This window comes from Monodon monoceros, unplaced genomic scaffold (assembly GCF_005190385.1).
Source record: "Monodon monoceros isolate NGI ecotype Baffin Bay Population unplaced genomic scaffold, NGI_Narwhal_1 Super_Scaffold_6, whole genome shotgun sequence".
Taxonomy (NCBI): domain Eukaryota; kingdom Metazoa; phylum Chordata; class Mammalia; order Artiodactyla; family Monodontidae; genus Monodon; species Monodon monoceros.
Window position 1 is genome coordinate 5254125 of NW_021703783.1, and position 24366 is coordinate 5278490.

The 24366-nt window shown below is 50.6% G+C and overlaps 1 protein-coding gene across 1 annotated transcript in view; it reads right to left on the reverse strand.

Annotated features, from left to right (window-relative positions):
* The window catches only part of ANO2 (anoctamin 2), a 313668-nt gene that overhangs the window by 58723 nt on the left and 230579 nt on the right, over window positions 1-24366 (reverse strand). The window contains exons 16-19 of the mRNA XM_029205263.1: window positions 19968-20163; window positions 4993-5104; window positions 2674-2731; window positions 2395-2495 (exon numbers count right to left, since the gene is read on the reverse strand). Of these exons, the coding sequence (XP_029061096.1) occupies window positions 2395-2495; window positions 2674-2731; window positions 4993-5104; window positions 19968-20163 (467 nt within the window). The remainder of the gene's footprint in view (window positions 1-2394; window positions 2496-2673; window positions 2732-4992; window positions 5105-19967; window positions 20164-24366) is intronic.

A 24366-nucleotide genomic window follows, 5' to 3' on the forward strand; every position in this document is an offset into this window, starting at 1 on the left:
GAGTCCACCTGCCGAAGCAGGGGACACGGGTTCGTGCCCCGGTCCGGGAAGATCCCGTATGCCGCGGAGCAGCTGGGCCCATGAGCCATGGCCATTGAGCCTGCGTGTCCGGAGCCTGTGCTCCGCAATGGGACAGGCCACAACAGTGAGAGGACCACATACCGCAAAAAAAAAAAAACTAAAAATAGAACTACCATACAACCCAGCAATCCCACTACTGGGCATATACCCTGAGAAAACCATAATTCAAAGAGTCATGTACCACAATGTTCACTGCAGTTCTATTCACAATAGTCAGGACATGGAAGCAACCAAAGTGTCCACGGACAGATGAATGGATAAAGAAGATGTAGTATATATATATACAATGGAATATTACTCAGCCATAAAAGAAATGAAATTGAGTTATTTGTAGTGAGGTGGATGGACCTAGAGTCTGTCATACAGAGTGAAGTAAGTCGGAAAGAGAAAAACAAATACCATATGCTAACACATATATATGGAATCTAAAAAAAAAAAATGGTTCTGAAGAATCTAGGGGCAGGACAGGAATAAAGACACAGGCGTAGAGAATGGACTTGAGGACACGGGGAGGGTGAAGGGTAAGCTGGGACGAAATGAGAGAGTGGCATGGACATATATACACTACCAAACGTAAAACAGATAGCTAGTGGGAAGCAGCCGCATAGCACAGGGAGATCAGCTCGGTGCTTTGTGACCACCTAGAGGGGTGGGATAGGGAGGGTGGGAGGGAGACGCAAGAGGGAGGAGATATGGGGATATATGTATATGTAGAGCTGATTCACTTTGTGATACAGCAGAAACTAACACAACATTGTAAAGCAATTTATACTCTAATAAAGACGTTAATAAAAAACAAACAACCTAATGAAAGAAGTCTTTGTAAAAAAAACCACGTGGGAGGGGAAGGGAAACAATCCACATGAAAATCCGTTCTGTTTCACTAGCTATGCATCCTTCCCCTCCTAAGATCATATATTCCACAGTTCCTTAGAGATTTTTCTAAATGATTACATTGTGTTTCAATCTTTCCTATTCATCCTCCACGCCTCTGTTACTTGTTCACTGGGAGTGAAATGGAGCAGAACCCTGTGTTCCCTGCCCCCCTAAGTCCTCAGCCTGCTTTTGTCTGTGGAAGAACTTTAGCCAAAGAATAAGTTTAATCAGAGAAGTGAGAAAATTCAGAAACAAAGCAAAACAGTCAAAGGAGGACAAGTAATAACAATTTAGTCATTAAGCATAGTCAAGGACCTTTAGTTCCTTCTTAAGGGCTTCAGATAATATTCTGAGCCATATCCTGTGAGCTGTCTTATAGACACTGAAACCTCCACCAGGTGGAAGAAGTTAAGTGCATGAAGACCAGACTGTAGCCATGACACAAGCTGCCACAATTCCGAGAACTGGCCTCAAGGAAATGGGAACAAACCAACCCTGGAACTGAAGGCTAACTGTACCTAAAACAATCAAGATGACGCTGGTCAGATGACCCAGGACCAATTTCAAGATGACGGCCAGAGCTGACTGTGCTGTTTCTGCACGTAGCCCCCTCCCTCCACGTATAAAAGCTCTTGCCCAGTGGGTGTAGGAGCGGGGTGTTTTGGCCTTTGGACAGGTGTCCACCCTCCCCCCCCCAATCCTGGTTGCTGGCATCCAAAACAAAGCAAACTCTCCTTTCCACCAACCTTGCCTCGTTATTGGCTTTCGAGCGGCAAGCAGCCAGACCCCACTTTCAGTTTCAGGAGGACATAGCATTAAAAGTAGGATGGGGCTTCCCTGGTGGCACAGTGGTTAAGAATCCGCCTGCTGATGCAGGGGACACGGGTTCAAGCCCTGGTGCGGGAAGACCCCACGTGCCGCGGAGCAACTAAGCCCGTGCACCACAACTACTGAGGCCATGCGTCACAAGTACTGAAGCCTGCAGGCCTAGAGCCCGTGCTCCGCAACAAGAGAAGCCACCGCAACGAGAAGCCCGCGCACCGCAACAAAGAGTAGCCCCCGCTCGCCGCAACTAGAGAAAGCCCGCGTGCAGCAACGAAGACCCAAAGCAGCCAAAAATAAAATAAACAATTTTTTAAAAAAAAGCATGATGCACTTTGAGGTCAGAGGTACCTGATTCACAGCTCTGTCAGTTTCTGTTTTGGGCACTTAAGCAAGTGCTTAATCCTTCTGAGACTCAAACATCTCGAACTGGATTGGCAAACAAGACTTGTGGGAGGGGCCCTACCTCATGGGGAAGTTACTGGAGAGTGGACAGAGGAGTAGAGAGTCCATCTGTCTTAGAAGAGGAGAGACCACGAGATCCTGCTGGAAGCCTGGCACTGCCGGGCTCAGCCCTGGCAGCAAGGAGAGGGGTAAGCAGAGTTCATTACTCACGGGACTCCAATCTCGAAGATGTTGTTCTGGATCAACTGCTTCCCCAACATGATGATGCTGAGCTGAATGCACAGCTCCATGAGGCAGCCCCCAGGGGCGCACTGCAGGAGGAGAAGAGGAAGGAAGGGGCGGTCAGACCAGGTGGAGCTCAGAGAGGCAAGGGTGCGAACTAAGCCAGCCTGTGGAGGCGGTAAGGATTGGGGCGGGGCGGCAGGGGTGGCAGGGGCACCTACAAACCACTAGCCTAGCCGGGCATGAAACACCAGTGGCTCTACTTGCCTCTTCCATGCGGTAACCGTCAAACACATAAACGTAGCTTCCAGGTCTGCCCACAAACCTGAAACGGAGAAGTGTGGGAAGAGTTAGGGGAAGAGAGAGGGAGTCAGGACTGCCTGAGGGCGTGTCTCCTGAGTGGACCAGCCACTGCCCGATGTTGTTCTTGAAAGGACTGGCTAGGGTGGATGCTCATCACCAGGAAGGAGTTCATACCTGTTATCAGCTAACAATCACCCACAACACATAGGGTTCACCTCTTGATTTTTAGTTTTTATTGGAATATAGTTGATTATAGTTGATTTACAATGTTGTGTTAGTTTTTGCTGTACAACAAAGGGAATCAGTTATGCATATACATATATCCACTTTTTCTTAGATTCTATTCCCCTATAGGCCATTACAGAGTACTGAGCAGAGTTCCCTGTGCTCTACAGTAGGTCCTTATTAGTTATCTGTTTTATATATAGTACTGTATGTGTCAATCCCAATCTTCAATGTATTCCTCCCTGCCCCTTACCCCCCGGTAACCATAAGTTTATTTTCTACATCTGTAACTCTATTTCTCTTCTGTAGATAAGTTCATTCGTAGCTCTTAACGTGGTCAAATTCCAAGGGGAGGGGATTGACGCTGGGTCTGGAATGAAGCTGGGGTACTCTTTGTGCGTGTGTGTGTGTGTGTGTGTGTGTGTGTGTGTGAGAGAGAGAGAGAGAGAGAGAGATCATTTCAGAGCCTAAACACAACGAAGTCTGTATTGTCTCTAAGTGCACTGTCCTGCACCTTTTTCCCTCAGCTCGTGTCAAGAATCGGGTTCTGATTGCAATTCCTCCATGAGGGCTTCTGATTTCCCAGAAAATGAAGGCCAAGATGGACTAAAGTTGCAAGTGGAGATTCCTGGGACCAGAAAAGAAAAGTCCAGACTTCTTACTGAAAGTACTTAGAGGAATGGAAGAAGCTGCCTCATTCCTCTTCTAAGACCTAAGGGTCTATTTTATTGGGGGATAAGAAGATTGAGCCAATGGGGGAGGCAGAGAGGTACTAGCCAACCATGGAACCAGAGAGGTCATCAGAAGAATCCCACTTTCTTGAAATGTCATCCCCTCACCCATCTTTTGAAATCCTACTTGTCCATTTGAGGCTCAGCTTGACTTTCCTCCTTGGTGAGGTCTCCCTGTCTCTGTTCATAATTAAGTGTTCCCCTAATACTTCCTTTGCACCATTTTTATGGTACTTACTCCAGATTACACTGTGCTGTTGCCAAGACTACCACAATCACTGTTTATCAGAAGTGATTTTACACCCAGGACTGTTATATAGTAAAGAATATGACTGGTCACTGTCCCTGATCCCTGGGAGGAGCCTCTAAACCCTTGGATTTTCCTGATAGGAGTGTCTTTGTTATTCATGGTGGGTCCCTGGGACTAGACCTAGGTTTATGCTAATGAGATCACTCAGGATGGGGAGGCCAGTGTCAGAAAGACCAACCACGTGATCAGAGAGTTGGGGCTTTGAGCCCAGTAAAAGCAGCCGGACCTCAGCTGGGGGAGAGGGACTGCAGATTGAGTTTAGTCACATGAGCGATGATTCATTCAATGATGCTTGTATAACAGGACCCCAGCAAAAACTGTGGACACTGAAGCTTGGACGAGCATCCCGGTTGGTGATGCACATGGATGTGCCAGGAAACTGACATGCTGAGGACATCCTGAAGACATGGGAGCTTCTTTTCAGGATGCTCCTAGACCCTACCCTACGTGCCTCTCCCGTCTGTCGCTTTGGATTTGTATCTCTTTGTGATGATAACACCCTAATTTTAAGAATAGCACATTCCAAGCTCTATAAGTGGTTCTAGTGAATTATCAAACCCAAGGGGTTAGTGGCTGTAGCCAGTTGGGCAGACCCATCAGTGGCCTGAGAGCCCCAGAGCTTGCAGTACTGTCTGAGGTAAGGGCAGTCTTGTGGGAGACTGTGCTCCTAATCTGTGAAGTCCACACTAACTCTGAATAGTTGCCATCAGACCTGTACTGCAAGATCTAAGAGCCACTGGCTAGACATGAAATTCCCTCCTGTCACAGTCTCCAAGTTGAGAGACACAAATTCCTCTAAGACTAACCCTTCAGGGCCCAGAGCCGAATCACTGCAGAGTTTCCCATGTTAACAGAATCTGAAGATGCTAATCCAAAATGATTTAGTGCAGCCAGGTGGCAAAGGGAGTGGGGAATGGGGCCAAGGGTGTAAACTGACAATGGAGACAGGCTGACTCCAGTGGAGGGCTCAGTCTTCATGACCAATTGCCCTTCCATGTATGGCACCGAGATACTCACCTCCCCTTGAAAAAGGCCACATAGAAGATGGGTGAGTAGGCATTGACAAACTTTAGCAAGAAAGCCTTGAGTACCAGGCGCTCTTCAAATGTCTGCTCTGTTTTTGGAACCTCTGAAAGAGAAGAGCAAAGCTGATCAGACTGAGAGACAGATTTCTCACCTCTCCAGAGTTGTGATCCTGTGACGTGAGCCATTAACTGTCAGTTTACTCCTTCAGAGTAGAAACTAAGAGATCCATCTCTCTCGCACCTTAGAACTGACTTCATCTGGGAGGTCCCAAGCGGTGTTCCAGGTAGTATGAGGCTACAGAAGGCCAAGCATACATACGTCATCACCTGTCTCTTTCTGCTACCCTCCGCTTATCCACGCAAGCAATGGTTTCACACTGGGCTCCTCAAAGGGTGATCTGGGCAAGCAAAACATCCTCCCACCACCCTTGCTTCATCAAGAGGAATTCAGCTTTTACCTGCATACTTGACACTTCTATGGAGATTTTACTTGAACAAACATCCCTGACAGAAAGCCTAGTTAACCAGTGAACAGAAGTCAAGAAGCAGTAAAAGCTTGTCTAAGGAGATTGCCCCAGGCATACATGAGCCCCCAGGCACCTGTGGCCCTGGGAGGGGACTTGAGAATGAGGAAGCTTAGTTGACTACCATCACTATTGTGATCCTGGCCTTGATTTTCCCCTAAGGCTGAAAGAAGGGAAAGTGAAGAGTTACTCGTCCTGGTCCCCATGAGAAATGCGGTGTCAGTCCTGGAGAGCCAGCAACACTGAAAACTTCTTCATTCTCCAATCTCCCCTCCATCCTAAAACCCAATTGAGTTCACTGATGTTGGCACACAGTCCTAGAGGCCCTGGCAGGCCACGCTGAACCCACAGAGCTCCCAGCCCCTCTCAGCTGTGTGTTGAGGGGTGGGATGATTTGCTTGTTTTGTTTTGCTACACAGATGGTTGTAGGAGCAGATTTTAGCATCAGACATATTTGAGTTCAAATGCTAGATGTAATTAGAGAAGTGAAGTTATATAAAAAGGATAATGATACCTCCTTCACAGGGTTGCCCTGAAGACACAATGGGAATGCTCACAGAGCACTCGGCCAGGTGCTTGGCACATAGCGGACCTCAGTAAATGATGTTGTCCTAAACATCACCATCATCACCATCACCATCATCACCACCATCACCATCACCACCATCACCACCATCACCATCACCACCATCACCATCATCACCATCACCACCACCATCACCATCATCACCACCATCACCATCACCACCATCATCACCATGACCATCACCACCATCACCATCATGCAGGTCCAGCAGCTCTGCTTTCCACAGCACAGTTGGGCCATCACAGGTTGGATGTCTGTGCACATGACTTGCCCCCTGAGGTTCCAGGCATCATTTCCATGTGATTACTGATCACTTTCTACCAATCGACGGAGAACATGGCTGGTAGGTGATCCTCCTGGCAAGAGGATTCTGCTGGCAGAGATCACCTGTAGGTGATCCTCTGTCCCCACCCCACAGAACCACAGCACAAGCTTTCTGAGGTCCTCCAGACAATTCTGGCAATAGCATTGCCTGCTAGGGAGTCTGGAGACATCGTCATTAATTCTTCAGGAGGTGAGGTTGGAAAAGTCTACCATGATATCCCTCAGCCAACAGATGGCTTTGTGGTTTTCTCCTTCCTGCCACACATGGACAGACACATGTGCAACCCCATGGATAAAAGTGCTGGGCAATCACACTGCCGAGCCCAGCAAGCATCTGGATAATGCCTTGTACTCACCATTTATGGTTAACACTCCCACTTCTGCCAGCTCTTCTTTAATTTACGTATGTTGGCAAAGCCCCTTCAAACTTTAACCTAGAAGGCCTTCCCCTCCCTGCTACAAATCCTGCCCTACAAAGAGGCAGGACCACCCTGTTGATTTATACTCATCATGCCCTCCCCAAGCTCCAGATCCACATCCACTTCTTCAACCTGACTCTTTCCGCTCTGACTAAAGGAAACAATTCTGAGGCCCCGGAGGAAGTGCCTGCCATCGAGTTCTAAGGTCACTTTCGGTTTTAAGATCTCATAACTCTGAACCCCGAAGTGGCTATTAACCTCATCACCTTCCCCACCCCCATCCCACCCGCCCCCACCATGTGCGGTTTGGATGGCTTTTTCACAATGAGTGAGGTCAGAGAGATACACCTTCTGGGGGGAACACAGCTGGTGTCAGATGTATAGTAATCTACTGTGCACGTTTATTGAGTTAATGAATGACGTGACATGACATGAAAAAAACATTATTTGGAAGAAGTAAATACTGAAGTATTTGTCATTTACTAAAAATTCCCTGTCACATGACAAGGAGGGCAAAGCCTAAGGAGGGACCTTGGTCTGTTGGGCAGGATAACGGTATGAAGATATGAGAGGAGCAGCCAGAGAGAGTTAGATTCCCTAGTTAAGAGAAGAGACAGGGGTGCTAGAGGTGGATGCAGGACCCAAAAAAGGCGAGAGCCAGGGCTCTGGGAGGGGGAAGGGCGGAGAGGGGGATGAGGGGGGCTGCTGCGTGACAAGTGGGGGGTGCCTGGTTGAAATGTCCATTAATTTCTGCTGTGTAATTTGTAGTGTGACCCCCTCATTTGCCTCTCCATAGACTCTCCAGGAAAGACTCACTACAACTGCATTCCTTACCAGTGTCAAAGAATCCTGGATGGGTTCTTAGGGGAGGGATGTGCCAAAGGGCTGAGTCCGACTTCAAGATGAGCACAGGGGCATGAACAGAGGTTCCCAGCCATACCCTGTTGTAGCTGGGTTACAAAGCAGAGAGACTGGGGACAGAGAGCCAGAGAGAAAGGAGGAAGGGGAGGAGGAGAAGGGGAAGAGGGAGGGAGGGAGGGAGGGAGGGAGGGAGGGAGGGAGGAAGGGAGGGAGGGTAGATGAAGAAAGTCACCACCTATCAGTAAACAAAGGATGGAGCAGCCATCGAGTCATCAGCCAGTGCAGCCACCCTGGACTGTGCCCCCTGAATGGAATCCGGAACGGAGAAAAGCAGGACACTGACCTTAGATAGTTAAGGTGCATATCAAAGAGGTGATTTCAATGAGCCCGGACTCTTGCATCTTCTCAAACTTAGAAAATCGCTAAATTCATTAACTTGTCTGTTTTTCTTTAACTAACAGTAATCTTTCAATGGTCCAACTACCTGGTTTTTGTTGCAGAAACTCCTGTGTATCCTGGCTCCCCCCTCACCTCTTCCGAGCAGACCCTCAGAGCTACCTGAGAGTCTGCCTCCCGGGCTTAAGTAATCAGAAAGTCCACTGAATAAAACATAATGCTCAACTTTTAGGTTGTGAATTTTTTTCAGTGGACGGAAGGAAGGAAGGAAGGAAGGAGGGTGGGAGGGATCACTTTCAATAGGAGTTTGAGCCTCTGCCCAACCAATTCAACAATAACTTAATAATATCTTGTGTCTCACTTCTAAATATTTTGGGGGCAAGAAAATGAAAACTGAGGTCACCTCAGTTTTCAGGTAATCAGGTCTGAGGATCTAAAAATTTGGAAAACTCACCTTGTAAATGTGGCTAGAAGGGGATTAAGGATGAGGTACAGAGAGGCACATGTCTTTGATTTTCTTTTATAATTGCCTTTGAACTCTTTGTATGCAGATCCCCCAATCCCTACAGGAATTCCCTCTAAGTTCTCTGGAAAGAGAATCCAGTCCCTTCAGAGCTCTTTGCTCCAACTGGAAATGAGTGACTTCCTTCCTCCATCCTGATAAATCATGGGTCTGGTTATTATTTATTAGGTTTATCTCTAAAAACAGCCCGTGCCTATGCTTTTAAGGCCAAGAGATCCATAAATAATGGGCATTTCCAATAAACAATCCAAATTCCCTTGATAGGCCACTAAATCAGTCAAGGGTCCCACAACAGAGAAGCTCTGCGGCCATGCTGGGTGCTTTGCTGAGAGTTCTGGGCAAGTCGGGGGGGGGGGCGGTGTCCCAGGGAACGTGGCCCTGGGGAGGGAGAGAACGGGGGCCCTGGAGCTCCCTGCGAATTTGGGTCTCTTTTTTTTTTGATTGAAGTATAATTAGCTGATGTACAAACGATATTGTGCCATCTTAGAATAGATCTCTTCCAACAGCCAACACGAGGAGCCTCGCCCACCTACACCAGTGAAACAGAACAGGTTTTTCAGGGTCCTTTTTGGGGTGGGATGATGTCTACAGCACAGTTAGGGCACTTCAGGACACTGGGCACCATCCCCTGATAGGACACAGAATCTGGAGTGGTCCCAAACTGAGCCCATGAGAAAATGGACCAGCCTTGTGTTTTATAAAACTCCAAATAAAGTGTCTTTAGATATCAATTGCTACGGGGATGGAGAGGAGAGTCAACATGGAGACAGTGTGAGAAGGGAGAGTGCAACCCCTCTCCAGCATTCCCAGGCTCCTGAAATCTCACCTCCCCCAGGAAGCCACCCCAGGTTGACTGGAGGCCATCTGAGAGTTTCACCTGCTCACCACCAGCTGGAGCAGATTTCGGACAAAGGGCAGACTCTAGGACCAGGAGAGACCATCAGAGAATTCCTGTGTGGCGCCCTTACCCAACCCCCTTTCTTTTAAATGTTAAACCTCTGACGCGTTGTGTCATGAAAAAATATGAGTATAAATGACCCAGCTGTAAACTGCCTTGGAAAATAATTAGTATGAAAGCCCAAGCGAGTCTCAGGGGGCCAGCTCAGAATTCCAAGTCCCCAGAGCACCATCCTCGTCATATGGAAACAGCACGGCGGGCAAAAGGATGTCGGCTGCGGAATCGGAATTTTGGAAGAGCAGCTCATCCTAATGGGTGTCCCTGACAATCCAGCAGATACAGAATGATGGCGACAAGACAAAAAGGTGATGTCCAGGTGTGAACTTCAACCAGTTCCAGCCCTGGCACGGCTCTGGGAAGGACGGAAGCTGCGTCAGAAAGCAAAGGCGCCACAGCGCTCCCTGCCTCTCCCCCAGGACAGATCTAGCTTTTACAAACAGCAGTGTTTCCTGACAGCCCAATCATATGGCCTTCCCCCTGTTTGTGTGTGTGGGCAGGTGTGTGGGTTTGGGGGTGGAGGTGATCCCGGCCTCCTGTGTGACGTTGTTGCCTTGTTTATGCCATGGGGAAGGAATCACCCTGGCAGAAGCCAGCGAGCTGGATAACCAGGCAGCCAGTGCATTGTCCCAGGGCACTGAGCGCCCCAGAGCTGGAGATTATGGGTGGATGCTCCTGAGATACCCCTGGAGCCCTAGAGCGTTTCTAAGCAAAAGGGGCCCCACCCTTAGAGTCAGGAAGATGACGGCTGCCCCCAAAGGGAGAGGAGGCCTACTGTGCTCTAGCAGCCCAGCCCCCGGTGACAGTACATTTTAAGGAAAGGGGACACAAAAGGGAGCAAGCACCTGCAGAGAGAGAGGGAGACAGACAGAGAGCAGCGCTCTGTTACAGGGCATCCGTGAGAACTCCAGCGCGCTGTGCAACACCTGACATGGGGTCCCCATTCAACTGTTCCGTCTGCTCTATGGGGATGCTCTCCTCGTGGCAAAGAGGGAGCAGGGAGAGGACAGGTCGGTGTGCCCGGGTCACAACCGCAGACACAACACCGGCGGGGTCATCTGGCAAACACACTCACTGGTCTAGAAACCGAGCCCCCAGTGAGCAGAGGTGGAGTAATCCCATCTCAGTCCATCCCCTGGTGTCTTCCCAGGGGAAGATCACCCAAAGGGAATGTTTTTACCTTTTCCATCGTTATCTTTTTTTATTCAACAAATGTCCACCTAGTGACCCTGGTGTGCCAGGCACTGGGCGCTGGGAGTACAGCCGTGCGCCATGAGCTCCCTGCCATGTGGTGCATACAGTCCAGAAGAGGGAGGGGCGCGTGTTGGAGGGCAGTGAGTACTGATGGAATCCACAGGGAGATGAGAAGCGAGAGGAAAAGGCGACAGGAAGACTGTTTTCGTTGGAGTGGCCAGGAGAGGTCTCTGAATGAGGAGCTGGGGGCAGGGGTGGAACAGACAGTCCCAGGGGCCGGGGCATTCGGAGTGACGAGAAAGTATGAGGAAGAGGAATGGAGAGGAAGGGGTTCTGTAGCCACTGGAAGGACCTGAGATTCACAGGACACACAGTGGGAAGTCTCCTTATGGGTGAGGCAGAGAGATGCTGAGAAGGACCCCTGGAAAAGAAGCGTGTGTGTGCGGGCAGGGAGTGGGGGACAGAAGCGGAAGCAGAGAGACAAACCAGGACTGTGTGGTTGTCCAGGCAGGACACGACCAGTATTGGGAGGGAGGTCGTGAGAACTGATCAGAGCTGGGAACCATCTGAAGGAGGACTAGACAATACTTACCAGACGGGAGTTTAGGGGTGAAAAAAAGAGTGATCCAGGAGGATGCTTGGGTTCTGGTAAGAGCGTGTGAGTGCTACTTGCTGAGATGGGAAGAATGATGAAAGTGACAGGTTTGGAGGGAAAATTGAGAGTTCAAAGTTAGACTCACTGAGTCACTGGGCCTGTGTGCTTCTGTCCTCATGCCCCAAGGCGGCTGGGGCTTTGTGTGACTTGAGAACCATCCTCCAAAGCACCTGGCCAGCTCTGAGGCATCAGATCCTCAGGCAAGCCACAGCCTGAAGTGGGTGATTTCCCAGGTCCTCTCTGCTCTGGTCCTCTGTGTTCTACGGCACTACCGTGGAGCCTATGACAAGCGGAGAGGAGGTTCTGGGCTGGGAGCAAGAAGACCTTTCCGTCCCACTTTCCTGCAGAGACGTGATTTACCTTTCTGAGCCTCACCATCCTAACTCCTAAAATGGTACCTTCCTGAAACATTTGTTGTGAAGTCCAAGCAAAAGTATGGAAAGCACGAAGCACCGTGTAAGGTCGCAAACACTTGTGTTAGTAGGACGCTGTAGCAAGGCACTCTATTAGACTTTTCATTTGTACATTTGTTTCCACTTCTTTGGTGAGAGAAATGCCAGCAGGTTACCCGAGAATCTCTGACCGAGCCCTCTTTGAAGGCTGGGGTGGGCTGGCATCACTTGGGGTGATGAGAGCCCCCCTAGTCACTGAGGGTCACCTCCCGCAGGGAGAGGTGGGACGAGGTATCATCAGATCTACTGTGTTTTGAAAGTTTAAGAAGACAGGCTGTATGCAACTAGGGTGGATTTCCAGGGAGAAGGGAGTCTGGGTCTGCGTGAAGAATGACATCTTGGAGGTGCGGATGCAGGTCTTATGTGTCCTGATAGCTGCAGACCCTCGATGGAGCTTCCTTTGAAGGAGAGGACAGTCCTTCCTTAAAGAGACCAGTGACCTGTCTGGGACCGGTGGTGTGGACAGACCATCTCAGCAGTGGTCCAGCCTCTCCTGTCCGATGAGACGAGGCCAGCATCCGGCAGCAATGTGGTGTAGCAATGAGACACACGAGGAGTGAAGGGCTGGCCATACTCTAGGTATTTCCCTGTTGAAGCATGGATGTTGCCCTGACCCTCCTCTGTTAGTCAGCATCGCACCAGGAAACAGTTTACCTCAGATGGTTCAGAAGAAGGGATTTTAACGAAGGCACACTTTTGCCAGAGGTGAGGGCAAATCAGGGAAGAAATGGCCCCAATTCCGTCTCCTCTACCCCCTAAGCTCCTTCCATTGCTTCCCACTGGCTGAGCCCAGCCACCAGTCAGGGTGGGGTACCTGGTGATAGAATCTGCTGGGCCTTGGGGCACAGACCACGGTGGACGCAGGGGGAGAAGGGGCCTGGAGGGAAACGATGGCCAACAGAGCATGACCACCATGACTCCCTTGCTTCTCGTGGATTCAGGCTCTGGGTTCTCAGAAAACTCAAAGAAAGGGAGAGGAATGTATGGGGCTTCTTGCTAAAAGGAGAGATGGGGGCTTCAGTGATTAACTGGAAAAACGAGAGACATGCTCATAGTTACAGCTCAAGTTTGGGAGGGATTCTTGCCAGTTGTATTAAACTGTTATAAAAGTAGCAGTGTCATTAACAATCGTTCCACAAACTCAGGCTATAACCGTGCTCGTGTCTTCTGCATTACTAGCAGCAGCCTCCCACCATCCCCTCTGCCTCCCAGACGACATTTACAGTTACTTTAAGCCAACATCACGGAGGGGGGCCCTCAAACAGTGGCAGAATCTACCCTGGCCACACCCTTCCCCTGGCCTCCCAGATGGGACGGACAGGAGGCCACCCAGGCAGTCAGGAGCTGGTGGCAGACCAGGAAAACAACCCAGCAGACATGACTCTAAGCCAGATTTCAAAGTGCCAGCACTGTGGTCTCCCCACCCGGAAGGCACAGGTCTCAGACCAGCCCACACGCATCCACACGCATCCACGCGCATCCACGCGCATCCACACGCACTCACTCACATCCACACGCATTCACTCACATCCACGCGCATCCACGCGCATCCACCTGGGTCCCTGCTCCGGAAGCACACCCCTGTGCAGGGAAGCCGACGCCCTTTGCCCCAGTGCTCAGAGCCAAGAAAGCAGCCCTTCACCCTGCGCTCTGAAAACACACGTCGTGCACATTTGATGCGAAATTAGATCCATCCCTGTATACCCAAAATGTTTCTCTTTAAAGAATTTGTGATGTCCCGGCGGCCTTTGGTTCTGAGTTTCCCCCTCCTTTTCATTTCTTCCCTCTCTTCTCTTCTCAGTGGTCAGATGCAGCCTGTGCAGAGGATGGCTTAGAACTGGATGCACAATTCTAGACTCTGGACTTCCTGGTGGTACTTCAATTCTTCCAAAAAAGGTGTTCTTTAAAAAAATTCAATAAAGCACATGAGACCCCAAAGTCTGCGAACCTGCGGAGGTCTCCTCACGCCTGCGGGCCTGCACGGGGGGCTGGCTCCCACTGTCTCCCCGCTTGTCCCCAGAGGACGTCCCCACCCCAGCGACCTGACGTTCTCATGGGTGGGTGTGTCGCATTTTGAATCTCCTGGAGCCTCTAATGTGTTTTCTTCTGCTTTCCCGACACATTTAGAATTTCCCGAGGCCAAAGGACAGCTACGTATTACCAGGCAGTGGGGCGCTGTGGTCTCAGCGAGGACACCAAGGCCAGGGTCCTCACCACTCACAGCCAGGGGACCTTGGGCCTGTGGGAGGGTTGAGACCACCCTCACCCTTGGGGCTATTTTGAGGATTAAATATACTAGTATACATAAAGTGCTTCGAACAGGGCCTGGCACAGGCTGTGTGTGCATGCGTGTGTGGGTGCGTGTGCACGTGTGTGTGTGCACACCACTATTAACTATGGGTCTTGGTCAAGTTTCTAAACCTCTTCAGACCCCTCACAAATAAAGTGAAAGAAACAACCAGTTCCGGGTGCTAACGTGAAAATTAGGTGAAACACTACATACAATGCCCGCCAGTGCCTGGTACACAACGGGTGTCAGTAAAATCAGATCCTTTCCCCATCTCTCCTTTTGTCACTTCCCTGCCCCCGCTTCGGTAGCGACACTCAGGAGCAGGGTTATCAGCAATATTTAAACAACTCACAAACACAGCCTCTTCCTAAGAACTGGAGGCTTTGATTTGACACAATAATTGTGCCCCAGGTACACACAGTGAGCCCAACCCTGTAACTAGGAGAGACTCAGTGCAGAGTAAAGATGAATCATACAGCCTCACACACAAGCCAGCACTTTGCAGAGTTTGAAAGGAGAGGAGGGGGAGAGGCTGGAGTCAGAGAACGACGCTGACAAAGACAAGCTCGTGGCAGCTGGATTATTCAGCTGAGAAGCCTGGTGTCAGCCCTGCCTTCCTCACTCTGCCTGGAGCTAGAGTGCACATGGGGCCCCTTCTAGGCCAAGCCGGACCCATGCCTATGTCAGTCACGACAAGACCCTACCGTTTCAGGAACACTAGACATCATACTCCCCAAGCTTGGGCTCGGAAGCTCACTGCCTCACGGGCACAGTGCACCCTGTGCCCTGACCCAAGTAGGAAGCTGCAATGGTCTGAGTGTTTGTGTTCCCCCAAATTCACATGTTGAAATCCCAACCCCCAAAGGTGATGGTATTGGGAGGTAGGGTCTTTGGGAGGTGCTTAGGTCATGAGGGTGGAGCCCTCATGAATGGGATTAGTGCCCTTATAAAAGAGACCCCCCCCCACAGAGCTCCCTCGCCCCTTCCACCACGTGAGGACACAGCAAGGAGATAGCCATCTGCAACCCAGAAGAGGGCTTTCACCAGGCCCCGGCCACGCTGGCACCCTCATCCTGGACGTCCAGCCTCCAGAAGTCTGAGACATGAGTTTCTGTTGTTTATCAGCCACCCAGTCCATGGCATTGTGTTATAGCAGCCTGAACAGACTGAGACAGAAGCACACCTTGAGCTGGTCTGCCTGGTGACCCCTGTCGTCTTACCTCAGACCCTGGCCTGCCAAGATGCCCGAGCCCCATCCTGTTTGCATGGGTGTCTGGTGTCCTAATGTCCTGCCCAGCTCTTGCTTGCTTCCTCTTCCGGGAACTGGATCCTTTCCCTGTAACCTCCTGTGGCCCCTCCAGGAAAGAACAGGTCACTAGGGACTGACAGTCCCTGTCCCACCAGTTCACTGAGATCCTCACAAATGTCAGTGACTGATACTCGCTGAACCAGGCTACACACTTTGCACAGCGTGCCTTGGCCGACAAGGTCCCAAAGCATCTTTGTTTCCCCAGACACCCCGACCCCAGCCCCAGACTTCAGCTCAGTCCCTGCGCCACTAGGACCCCGTCCCCTCCAGATGATAGCGTGTCTTGCACCCAAGCCCATGACTGTTGTTATCCTGGCCACCAGGTAGACAGTTACTGTCTTTATCTATCATTAATCACACTCAAGGAATTTAACAAATTCTGTCTTTTGTCACAAATATTTGTGGCAAGAACAGACCTCAGATAGGCCTGACACTGAGGCCTGTTGAGGGACCTCCTAGGGAATGGGTCTTCCATCACCCAACTTTGCAGGAAACACTCAGGAACTCACTGGAGTTGTTTACACCAGCTGTTTGCACCTGGTGAGCAAAGCACATGGTCACCGCCTCCTCATCCATCAGGAGACCTGGGGCAGGAAGCCAGATGGGAATTAAACCCAGCGTGACAATGGCAAAGGAAGCCCCTAAGCTTGGCAGGACCCTCAGTCTATCAGGTGGCCTTATCCACAGCTTTACGTCCCCGTGGTGGCCTGGGGGCTCTGAAACCACACCTCTGCCTGCAGGTAGGCCTGTCACACCATTCACGAAGGAGGCAACTTCGAGAGGTCCTTTAAGGGGAGGGTCACTGAGGGTTACTGCAGCCTGAGCGAGGCATAGGTTGATGGGGGGTGACTGTGAGTTAAGTGGTCAGAGGGGATGGAAGCAGACACTGGGAAGAAGGTGGTTGAGAGCCTCTCAGATGCTAGTTTGGATCTGACTTAAGGGTGCAAGGAAGCTCTCTGTGGGGCCCAACTGGGAGGGATGCATCCCCAGTGCACTCTTTGAGAGAGGCTGATTGGGTGGGGTTTCCAAGACTGAGGGCCCCAGGAAGAGGCTGAAGACAAGGGCATAGTCAGTCATTAGGCTCTGACAACAGTCTAGATGGGCGTGATGGTCAGCAGACAGGAAGGAGGCCAACGATGAAGGAAGCATCAACAAAACTTGGTCCAGCAAAGTTCCCTGTTCACCCAACAACACACAGATGGTGGGGGAGGGAGGAGGAGGCGGGGCTGGAATTCATGGCTCTCCCCCTGGACTCCCCAGTTCCGTGATCTTTCCACAATACACCACACCTTCTGAGCCCTCCGGAAACATCCAGTCTGAGACAGACAAGAGCAACGACCCAAGCAATGCCCACGTGGGGTCCAGGGTAGAGACCAACACACCAATCCAGACAGTGAGAAACGCACATCAAAACTGCACAAAAGACACTGGCATTTTAGGGGCAGGATCTGAGTTTGAACCTTAGTCAAATGAGGATGGAACACTCCCCTTGCTGACCACACGCAGCTTGCGAAGATGAAGTGGGATAACCAAATTCGTTTGTAAGATGAGTAAAAATGCTTCATGAGTGAGTATCGCGACCACAAAGAACAAAGTGCACCTGTTAGAATTTCACCTCCTTTCCAGCGCGCAGACTTTCGTACGGACCACGGGACATCGGCTTAACTGCTTGGAGGAGTCTGAACTTTTGGGTGAGGAAGGGGGAGCTGTTAGAAACAGTGGATACAGCTTCATGGTGGAAAGGGCTTCATGGCCAAGACAAAGAGAACCTGCCTAGCCTTGTACGTGGGAGGGACTCACTAAATACTTGTTAATGAGTTTTTGATTGTCGACACTCTATCTTGGATCTTTACCACTGTCTGGAGCTGTGCAAGATAAGTGAATAATGTAACGCAGATGGACAGCAAGAAGACGTTGCTGCATCATCACTGATTTCCGGTTCCTTTCTCCCTACTTCCTGCCCACACACTCAACAGCTCCTCTACTCTGGATCCCCCGCCTCCTTCCACTCTGTGGCATCCTGCTGGAGTCATCTGGCAAACAGTTCCCACCAGCCCATCATGCTCTTCAAACCCCACAGCGTAGAGAACGAACTTGAGGGCATGGGGGCGGGGAGAGGAAGCTGGGACAAAGTGAGAGAGTGGCATGGACTTACACATACTATCAAATGTAAAACAGATAGCTGCGGGAAGCAGCCGCATAGCACAGGGAGATCAGCTCGGTGCTTTGTGACCACCTAGAGGGGCGGGATAGGGAGGGTGGGAGGGAGGGAGACGCAAGAGGGAGGAGATATGGGGATATATGTATATATATGGCTGATTCACTTTGTTATAAAGCAGAAACTAACACACCACTGTAAAGCAATTATACTCCAGTAAAGATGTTAAACAAACAAACAAACAAAAAACCCACAGCTGTGTCAGGTTGGGAGCTGTTCAGGGGATGGAGGGCATTTCTTTGCACTCCTGCCTTTTCCCCCATGCGAAGGGAGTGTGATTAGTTGTAATCCCCTGCTTTGTCTTCCCGCCTCACTCCTTTCTCCTCCCGGGTGAGAGAAGGGGAAGAGCTTAGCCCATTGGTCGGTGTGGAAGGTAACACGGGCATCTACTCTGTCCTCTTGTGGGAAGCAAACGGTCTGCAGGAGGGGCTCTTCTGAGTCCCGTGCCCCACCCCCTCCAATGTCCTAAGAACTGCAGGACTGCCCTGCCCACTGCTGCCTGCCACCGGGAGGCCAGTCTGTCTGGATTCTGGATTAGGAAGCCTATTGGGCTCTCCTGCTAAGTTGCTTCCTCCAATGCAGCCTTTTCCAGCTTTAAAGGTGAAATCTCAGCTTTGGTCTCCATCTGCCTTTGCCTTACTTCTCAGCTGGTTCAATAACCAGGCCAGTAAGGCGGTACTCTTTACTGGATACCCCTTTGAACTTCAGCAAATACTTTTCCACTGTCTGTAAAAATAAGCAGTGTCCTCAGCCTGACGTTCAAGGTCCTCCACCAAAACATCTGGGCTCAGCCAACTCCCCGGGCCCAGTTCCCCACCATGCCGTGCCCTGGTCATGCCGGGACCCTTGAGCACCACCGCGTGGGCTCCCCGGCCATCCTGGACGTGCTTCGTGTTCTCTTCCACCTGCTGAGCTCTGCTCCTTTGGCTCCCTGGATTTCAGACCCCCCAATTTTACCCATCGTACCAGCCCAGCCCACACTCCACTTCTCCCTGCGCCTTCCCTGACCCTGACGGGTCAGATCCCAGCCTTCAGTGACGGCTTTCTCATTCTGTTTCCTCTGCCGGGAGCCCTCCTCTCCTCCTGCCCAGCCCCTCCTCCCCACGCACATGGCTGACATCCATGCCCATTTATTTCCGAGCTCTCCCACTGGATGCCCTCACCCGGAGCCTCTCCTGAGCCCCCAGGGGTGTGGGATGCTCGTCCTAAGTGCTTCCATGGAATCCTGTATCCCAGCAAACACACTGAAGTGGAATTCTCTGCTCACTTTTCTTAAGAAACGTATGAAGGAACACAGATAACACTTCTATATAAACATGCACATGCCCAACGACGGCGGAACGGCCAGATGGTAAATCGCCTACATCCACATAGAAACCAAAGTCAGTGCCCACCGTGAGTAGCAGCCACGCCAGGGAAGGCACTGAAAGAGTCACTGGCATTAGTGAAACCTTTCCTGATTCTCTGAGCCTCCAGGAAAGGCTCTCTTGAAGAGGGGTTACCCTGTCAAGTGTCCGCTTCCAACTGGTTAGTAAAGACATCACATCATTAATTCAACTCCCCGGAGGTGAGTGAGAGGCTGGGGCTGCTGGTCCCTGGATTCAGCGAGGGAAAGAGATGCCTCCAGGCCACCCAGGATAAAGGCAGTGAGGAAAGGGTCTCGCCCTCCACCCCGACGTCTAAGAAGCACAAGTGCCAGAAAGTGGTGCTCAAGCAACGGCAGCCTGTGGCTCAAATGACACGTCTGAATATTGAGGCCACTGCATTTTTCTCACTGGCTGGAAGCTTGGGAAGCCTGATACACCTCTCTGAAGTCTGCTCAGGGCCTGGGGAATGCGTGGATTTGTTGGGACCTCTGACAACATGGGGATAGATAAGACCCTCTTGGGCTCAAGTGTCAAGAGGCTTTCCCAACTTTATAAACACTGTTGGGAAAATGAGGAGAACTGAAACTCTGCCTTTTTTTAGCAGGAAGTGTTGAACACCTCTTGCTTCTAGGCTGAGCTAAAAAGGACTGACCCCATGATTAATCTTGGGGGATAACAAGGCCATCAACCTGGGCTATTGATCGAGAATGTTCCAGGAAGGATTCCTGCCAGGGCGGAGGCCCTACAAGGACACACCCTGCACCTCCTCATTTCTCCAAGTGCACTGGACTTCCTTTTTCTTATGTTGGGTCATTGGCACCAAAAACCCTGCACACACTGAACTGGCCACCTCAAGGGGGCCCGGGGCAAACATGCAATGTGGTGACACGGTACCGATTTTGGTGAGCCACTTGGCCACGGCGCCGTAAATCTCATCCAGGATGAGGATGACCACGAGGTTGATGATGACCGCCGTGGCCGTCACAGTCACCCGGACGTTGGAGCGTGTGGCCTTGTTGAGCGACAGAGCAGCAGCAGTTGTGATGCGATAGACAATGACCCCGAAGACAATGGAGAACGTCAGGGCAATCTGTTCGGGAAAACAGGGAGATAGTCACACGTCAGCGGACAGCAGTTACTGCCCACCTATTACTCGAGTCTGCTACGTCAGGTGCTATTAGTCTGGAGTCCACTGGTGGGCAACGAGGCACTGCCAACCTCGGAAGTCATGCAAATTCCCGGTACGGGGGCATTTTCCAGGGGAGAATGTCTTTCATGTTTATCGGATTCCAAATGGCCTATAACACACACCCACAAACTAAGGTTACCACTGGGGGTGGGGAATACAGAGGTAGGGTAAAAAAAGGGTTATTATGGGATTCTATGAAATCACGTATGCTAACACATATATATGGAATTTAAGGGAAAAAAATGTCATGAAGAACCTAGGGGTAAGACAGGAATAAAGACACAGACCTACTAGAGAATGGACTTGAGGATATGGGGAGGGGGAAGGGTAAGCTGTGACAAAGCGAGAGAGAGGCGTGGACATATATACACTACCAAACGTAAGGTAGATGGCTAGTGGGAAGCAGACGCACAGCACAGGGAGATCAGCTCGGTGCTTTGTGACCGCCTGGAGGGGTGGGATAGGGAGGGTGGGAGGGAGGGAGACGCAAGAGGGAAGAGATACGGGAACATATGTATATGTATAACTGATTCACTTTGTTATAAAGCAGAGACCAACACACCATCGTAAAGCAATTACACTCTAATAAAGATGTAAAAAAAAAAAAAGTGTGAAACTTCTGAAAATTGTAAAGCACCACAGAATTTAAAGAGACTTTCATTCAATTACAAAAAATTGTAAAACCTGTTTAGAAGTCTTATAAAAACTAATATCTAAAAAAGTAAAAAAAAAAAAAGAGAGAAACTACGACTGAAACGCTGGTAGTGTGTGCGACACAATGTGGTGTGATTTCTTTCATTAGGGAGCTTTCAACCTACTATGGGGATAAGTTCAACCAGAGTAAATAGTAAATAATGCAGTCGTGTCAAATGAAGAGTGTAGCTGTGAACAGGACTGAGAGTACAGAGGGGCTCAAGGAAGAGTTTGTGGAGCTAGTGGATTTCAGCTGGGCCTTCGATGAAAGGCAATAGGTAGCCCTTGAAGATGTTTGAGCTGGGAAGGGTTAGGGTCAGAGCTTGGTGGGGTGGGTGCAGGAAGGCTGCCCAAAGGAGCAAAAAGGGAAAGAAACCCCGAGCAAGACTTTTAGACTCTCAGTCCTCAGGGTGAATAAAGCATCGCTCTAAGATTTCTCTACCAGGGGAGTACTCAGATTTCTCACTGGCACAGCGATCTCTGGCACTATCCTTAGAAGGCAAGTTTACCAGCCCCTTGACCTCGAGGGCCAGCCCCATTTCCTTTTTCCAGAGCCTAAGAATAATAAGGTGCTCTCTCAGAGACCAGCTCCCTTTCCCCTCCCACCACAGTGGAGGAAGGGCCATTTCCACGGAGCACAAGGATTTGAGGAGAAGACAGTGCCCGGCAGAGGGCTGAGGGCGAAGGGCAAGGTGTGCGACCTGCTCAGAGCAAAGAGTTCTAATGCGTTTCTGCCCAGCGGAGTCTTATTTCTTAGCATTCTTTCTGCAGGAAAGGAAAGATTCAGGTCACATTTCTTCTGGGGGTGGGGAAGGGGGGTGGGTGCTGGCTGTGGAGGACTAAACGGAAAACATGGGGAGAGAATGGGGCAGGTGAAAGGTTCCTCTGAAAAAACACACTGTCCTGGACGACGGATGTCCCCTCCCTAGGAAAAAGGGAAGGGAAGGGGAGGCGTGGGGAGGGGACTCTGGCGAGGCAGTGCTTTGCAATCAGTGTGAATGACACTCCGGTAGGCTGTGATGGGAAATGGGCTGCGGATGTGTCCCTCTATGGAAGGCTTCGGACCTCTCGGGGTGCTGGCAGCAGCCTCAGCAGCGTGTCCCCATGTGCTTCACAGACGTCAGTGCTTGCCTCGTGGCCACAGCGAGAAAGAGCAGCCCTCTGTAAGAAAGGCAGAATGGCAGCAGCCTCCAGGTAGAGGGGGTGTGTGTGTGCGCGCGCGTGCGCGTGTGCGTCAGTCGGGGCAGACGAGAGGTTAGATGGGAAAAACCCTCCGTGGGGAGGCCCCTCCTTTGATGGGGGTGCAGGTGGGCGCAGCAGAACCCCAGCCTCCAGGACCGGGGAGGGATGACTACCATGGACGTGGGGAAACCTGGACATGACACCACCGCCCTCCAACAATGTAGACACTGCACTTCCCTGCCCTCTGGGATTGTCACTGCCGGACAGTATGGGCCTGGAAAATGTGGCGTGAGATTCTTTTCCCCCCAAATCGCTTTTGCAGTGAAGGTCAGGGATGGAAGTATTGATGCGGGGCGTGCCAGGGCATCGAAGAGCGACTGTGTGTGTGTCTATTTGGGGTTGGGTGTTGGGGGATGACTGGGGAAAACAACGATGCCAGAAACGTCCCTTGCCTTGGGGTTCAGGGTGTGGGGAGAAGATCAGCTTCTATCCTCCTTCTCTGAGAGGGCAAGCTGGGGTTAAGAACACGCCTCCCCGCCACTCAGAGTGTGATTTGGACCTGCTGCTCAGCTGGGAGCTTGAGAAACAGGCCGAATGGCAAGCAGTCTAGACATACTCACTCAGAATCTGCAATTTAACAAGATTCCTATTCTTCTAGAGGCACTGCTCCACTCACTCAGGGAAGCCCTTTCCCCATCCCCAGCCACGCCCTGGCTCCACCTCCATGCCCCTCCCCAGCCCTCAGATGCTGGGCTCTGCCATCCTAACTTCTCTGATCTTGATTTTCCATCCCATTATAGAAATCCACTTCTGAACCGCTCCTTTGGTGTTTCCCACAAGCACCTCAAGATTCACAGTTTTCAAGCCAGAAGAGCTTGGAGAGCGCCGACCCAGTCCCAGGACCATTTTGCAGATGTGGAAACAGGCGTGGAAAGTGAAGCGATTTGCTCAAGGTCACAAGGCACAGACTACAACCCCAGCCTCCTAGATCACTGTAGGAATTAAAGGGTTTTAGCATTTAGGGGTCATCCACGTCCAGCCTTTGATCTCATATACAAGGAAACTGAGGCCCAAGAAGCAGCAATGGGATTGGTCCAAGGTCCGGGTGGTACATGGCAAAGCCAAGATACTCATGGTCATAACATCATCACCAACAACAGCTAATCCATGTGTGCTCTCTTGATGTCACGATTCGAGCCATATTTGCACTAGCATGAATCCCTACAACAGTTACGCAAGATATGCCTTTTGCAGATGCAATTCAGTGCCATCCAGGATTTGAACCCTGCTCTATGGCTGCAAGGTCAACAATCCCATCCTGACACTAGAACCCAGGTCTTTTGGCACCAAGCCCAGTACTACTTTCATCACTTTGGCTGTATTATTGATTTTGTTTATTAAATTCAACAAATATTTTCTGACCACTTATTGTGGTGCAATAAGTGTGTTTCATGTACGTGATCAGGTCCCCCAACTAAGCCAACAGGGGGGATTGGTCTTCTACTACACTCTGTGCCTCACGCCAGTGCAGAGAGGTGCCTCCTGTGTGGAACCTGTTTGGTAAAGACTTGCCGACACTCAGCTCTGGGCAATCTCACCCCCCTGCACTTGGTCGCCTGCATCATGGCCTCTGTGGTTCTTGGTGGGTTCTTTTTTTATATACAATTGTTAAAAGTTACTTTCCATTTACAGTTATTACAAAACATTGGCTATATTCCCTGGGTTGTACAATACATTCTTGTGGCACTTGCCGTTTGAATCCCACAGCTTTACTTGGGGACACAGCCACATTGCAGTGGAAGTCAGGCTACAGATTCCAGAGCCCTAATTTCACACTGTGAGAGCTGGTCTGGTCCCTACCGTCCAGGACTTGCATTCTGAGAAAACCTTGCACACAGACAGCAAGGGTGAGCCTAGTAGCAGCTGGACAGGGTGACGGGCCTCAGCTCAGGAGCTTCTAGAATGTTCTGGGCACAGAGCAGGGGGATTAGTCAGAGAAAACGTCACAGAAGAAGCTGTGGGACCATTTCCTATGGGAAGGCTTGGAGGAAAGAATAAGCAGAAGCAAGTAAAATGCACAGGGCAGAGCAACCCCTGCTGCACCAGTGGGAGAGCAGCCCGGTTGAGGGCACAGCCCATAGTAGTAGCTCCATTTGAAAAAGTACAGGCACCAACAACTCTATCATTGACATACCAAGTTGTCTCTGGCACCTGCTTAACTAATTTATT